Here is a 5,000-nt window from a genome sequence, read left to right on the forward strand (position 1 = left end):
CGGATCAGCCCTGGACAAGTTGGCCAAGATGACGAAAAGGAGGAAGAGGAGGGAGGAGAGAGAAGGGAGGAAGAAGAGGGAGGGAGGGGAGGAGAAACTGAAGGATGAGGAAAAAGAGGGAGGTGGAAGAGGAGGACGGAAAGGAAAAATAAGAGGAGAAGGAATGGAAATGACTAGGAAGAGGAGGAGGAGGAGGGGGAGAAGGAGGGAGGAGAGGAAGAAGAAGAGGAGTAAAAAGAACAATAAGAAGGGTGAGGGAAGGGAAATGATGAGGAAGAGGGGAGAGGAAGAGGAGGAAGATACGAGGGAAGAGGAGGAGTAAGATAACAACGAGAAAAAAGGAAGCGGGAGGAGACAAGAAGAGAGATGAGGAGATCACGGGAGACAGATGGGAAAATGAGAAGAGAGTAGTGAAGAGAGAAAAAATGCTGAAAGGAGAGAAATAGATGAGGATTGGAGAAGCGAGAGAAGATAAAAGGAAAAAAGAGAAAAGAGAGGAGGAAGAAAAGAAGAGACAAGAGGAGAAAAAAGAGAGATCAAAGAAGAGAGAAGATATGAAAAGAGGAGAGAGGAGAGACGAAGAGAGAATAGAGAGAACAAAGGAGAGGCAGTAAAAGAGAGGAGAGAGAACAGCTGTGAAGCCACCTGTCTCAGAAGTGGAGGTGGGTGGGGGAGGAGGAGGAGGAGAAAGAGGGGAAGGGCGGGAACAGAATGGAATGGGAGTCTGCCGTGAGGAGAGGGGAAGGAATGGGGGCAGGAGAGGAGAGGAGTGAGGGAAGAGGGAGGGAGGAGAGAGGGAGGAGAGATGGAGGAGTGAGGGAGGAGGGAGGGAAGAGGGAGGGAGGAGGGAGGGAAGAGGGAGGGAGGAGGGAGGAGGGAGGGAGGAGAGAGGGAGGAGGGAGGAGGGAGGGAGGAGAGAGGGAGGAGGGAGGAGTGAGGGAAGAGGGAGGGAGGGAAGAGGGATGGAGGGAGAAGGGAGGAGAGAGGGAGGAGGAAAGAAAGAAAAGAGAAGAGAGTGGAGAAATGGCAGAGGAGAGAGGAGGGAGTAGAGAGAGAGAGGAGGGAAGAGTGAGAAGAAAGTTGAGAGAGAAATGGAGAGGATGGTAGGTGTGTGTGTGTGTGTGTGTGTGTGTGTGTGTGTGTGTGTGTGTGTGTGTGTGTGTGTGTGTGTGTGTGTGTGTGTGTGTGTGAGAGAGAGAGAGAGAGAGAGAGAGAGAGAGAGAGAGAGAGAGAGAGAGCGAGAGAGAGAGAGAGAGAGAGAGAGAGAGAGAGAGAGAGAGAGAGAGAGAGAGAGAGAGAGAGAGGGGGGGGGAGGTGAAGGGAAGGTTGCGATGGACAAGCGTGGCAACAGGTGAAGATGTGGTGATGTCTGCATAGTCTATAACCTTATGAAACGCTGCCCACAAAGAGACGTTTTCCCAGTGTTCCTTCTTCTAGATATATAATAATTATAACATAAAATGTATAACATTATTATACTATGAATCACAGTATAATATTATAATATAACCAATTACAAATGTCTTGAACGATATTAGGGCTACTTACTATGTGTTAAGTGATGATACTGTGAGGGTATATGCTACAGTTGAAAAGTATTTTCTTGTACCAAGGACTGTATCAAAAGATAAACAAATTATCGTTTACATGAAAATGAGATATTCAGGGCATCTACAAGTCTCGTAGTGTTTGTTATAGATTACTGTGACCACGTCAATGTGTACAATGTGTAATACTTTATACAATGTTCAATGTGTACACGGTTGGAGACGATGTATGTGAATGCTCACACTTTTATGGATTACAAAGAAAACGAAAATCTAAAGAATTTTGCAGAATCAAACCAAGGGGACTTTCCCCATCAGGAGAAACAAGAAACCCTAGAGAATGAAGGATGCACACACAAGTGCACACACGCACATACACATACACATATACACGAACACACGCAAACGCACACAGACACACACAACACGTTTTTTTCTTTAACAAACTATGTCCAAAACGAAAGAAAAATATATAAATATCGTAGGGTGCAAAGTACTTAGTGATGTAACCAGACTTAATTACAACACAGTCTTAATCCAATCCACATAAAAAAAACTAAATATACAAAACAATAAATTAATGAAATAGGTGCTCAGAAACTGGCTAAGGTTGGAGTTATATTTCCGTCTCGCAAGGGTCAGATTGGCTTAAACTAGTGACCCCAGTGGGACTGCTGGGGGGTGGGGGGTGGAGAGATCGAGGGTGCGTTGCCCCCTTTAGGGTTGCGATGGATTATAATGGATTACATAGGCAAAGCCTGAACGCCGACAGAAGACCCTTCAGCGTACGAAGCCGGATGGATAAAAAAATATTAAATGTAAATTAAATCAATACAAAAAACAGGTGAATAAACAAGCAGGTTAGGTTATATTAGGCTAGGTTATTGGGACTAATTAGATTAGGTCACGTTATGTTAGGTTGGGTCTAGTTAGGTCATTATAGGTTAGGTTAAGTGTGGTTGGGTCAGGTTAGGTTAGGTTAGTTCAAGTTATGTCAGGTTAGGTTAGTTCAAGTTATGTAATGTTAGGTTAGATTAGGTAGGTTAGTTTAGGTTAAGTTAGGTCAGGTCAATTAGGTTGGGTTTAAATAGAGGTTCCTGAACGGTGGGGCTGATGAGGCTCCAGCCCCCAAGGGTTAAACTAAGTTAGGTAGGTTAGGTTAGGTTAGGTTTGATAAGATTAGGTTAGGTAAAAACTGTGGGCACTGAGAGGTGGTGGATCCCCTTTGCTAGGGTGAAATTACCTAAATTCAGGTCGGTTTATGTAAAACACATTTTTTCCCCTTTCTTTCTTCAGCGTTTCAAATTAATCTAGATTCGTCGTAGATGGTTTGGTGATCTCCAAATACAACAGGTCTCCGACGAAGACGAAACCAAACATAGAAATAACAATAATGATAATAACAAATGAACGAAAAAAATTGAAAAGTCGAACGGACTATGATGTAGTGTCCTGGCTCACATATACACAGCATGACCCACGCAGGCTCACCGTCAAAGACTGCCGCAGCCGCATGCGGCGAGAGTATGAGCCACGCGGCGCTCTTGCGGCGTCCGTTATCAAGAAGAAAAGAATAAAACAAAGACAAAGAGTAAGACAATGAAGACGAAAAGGAAGACAATGAAAAAGATGACGAAAGAAGAAGTCGATGAAAAAGAAACAAAAAGAAGCGGTAGTAGAAGAGGAAGAAGATAAAGAAGAGGCAGAAGAAAAAAAGTCAGAAAAACAAAACAAAAAGAAGAAACTGCAAACGCATTTCAAACAAAGTGTATACACAACTCATCAAAACACATTTCTGTCACCGCCGTACAGAGGTATGACACAGCGTTATAGAACGAGCTAAAACTAATAATATATTAATCCCTGCAACTAAAATGTCAAACTAAAGAAACTAAAAGTGCCATGAGACATACTAAAACAGTCCAGTTTCTACAACTGACATGTGCCTCTCGCATGTTCTACGAACTGCTTGTTACGGTCTACATGCTATTATATATATATATATATATATATATATATATATATATATATATATATATATATATATATATATATATATATATTTCTATAACTGCCTCTCTCAGTCTATCTGCAGCACATTCTACCCATCGTAGCTGTCGTTACAAGCTGGTAGCAGCTGTGGTTACGGTTCTAGAGGCGACAGCTGTTGGGAACTAGCATGCAACTGCAATCGAGAGCCATGCACCAAAGCCCCTGTACCTCTGAGTGGTAACCTCCATTCTCTTCACGGTCGTGTCCTCCTTCTTCTCCACCTTCAGGTTGGTCAGCCTGGGGGAGGTGCGTTCCGCACAGAGATATCGAGAAAAAAAAAAAAAAAAAAAAAAAAAAAAAAAAAAAAATAGGTCAGTCGTTGTCATGACAACACAACAACCCTCCACCCTCCCGCACCATGTCTGTCTCCTGCCAACATCATCTCGTTGTCAACGTTGTCAAAATTTGTGGTCCAAGATGACGTCATCGACATCTCTGTTGTCGCCTTCGTCTGCGTGAACCCGCGACACCGTTTCTACTGAACCGTCGAATTCCTCTGACAACCACTCTGACACCACGGGCACTGACACTACTACACACCAATGCCAACGTTAGCCAACACCTTAGATATAACCGACACCTGAGACCTTCACGAACTGGCAACTGTCAGTGACTAGTAACTAAACTAGTTACTTTCGTTGGAAAACAAGTCCTACTAACTTAAACTGGTAGGAAATGGTTCGCTCTAACACTTCAACTAAAGTTTACCTTTATTATTATCATCAACATCATCATCATCGTTGTTGTTATTATTAGTATCAGTCACTGCATCACATCAATTCCATTACAAGTACAGTATTTGTCGATTAAATAATCACTGATTATCCTATCACCCAATACCAATTACTAGTATCAGGATTACCGATAACGCCAAGCCTCGAGCAATTACTGACATTACATATTATATATATATATATATATAATATATATATATATATATATATATGTATATATATGCAAGAGTACCACTGGGAAAGAGAAACCACACGAAGCATAGCGCTTTCGTATATTACATCCAGTGCAAAGTGCATGTACCTTGCACCGGATGTAATATACGAAAGCGCTGTGCTTCGTTTAGTTTTTCTTTCCCAGTGGTCACTGTTGCATAACTGAACTCAAGTTACCTGTGTTTCTTATTAGAATATATATATATATATATATATATATACATATATGTGTGTGTGTGTGTGTGTGTGTGTGTGTGTGTGTGTGTGTGTGTGTGTGTGTGTGTGTGTGTGTGTGTGTGTGTGCGTGTGTGTGAAAATGTATCCATTATTTTTATTTTCAGCCATTATCCACTCTGCAAAGAAGCTAGGCATGAATGCCATTGTCGCAGCAAAAGGATCCGAGATTCCACGCTCTTACTGCCCCCACGCGTTGACTCTCAAACGAGACTCGAAC

General features: G+C 42.4%; 1 protein-coding gene across 4 annotated transcripts in view; it reads right to left on the bottom strand.

The window, feature by feature from the left end:
- p120ctn (adherens junction protein p120) overlaps nucleotides 1–5,000 on the bottom strand; it is a 751,624-nt gene that overhangs the window by 231,965 nt on the left and 514,659 nt on the right. For 3 of the 4 annotated variants that reach the window (XM_076197956.1, XM_076197957.1, XM_076197958.1), the window contains exon 3: nucleotides 3,768–3,836. The exons of the other annotated variant lie outside the window; for it this stretch is intronic. In XM_076197956.1, coding sequence (XP_076054071.1) covers nucleotides 3,768–3,836 — 69 coding nt within the window. The remainder of the gene's footprint in view (nucleotides 1–3,767; nucleotides 3,837–5,000) is intronic. 4 annotated transcript variants of the gene reach the window in all.

The sequence above is a fragment of the Oratosquilla oratoria genome, chromosome 14, assembly GCF_046742065.1.
Source record: "Oratosquilla oratoria isolate Oo_2021 chromosome 14, ASM4674206v1, whole genome shotgun sequence".
Classification (NCBI taxonomy): Eukaryota; Metazoa; Arthropoda; class Malacostraca; order Stomatopoda; family Squillidae; genus Oratosquilla; species Oratosquilla oratoria.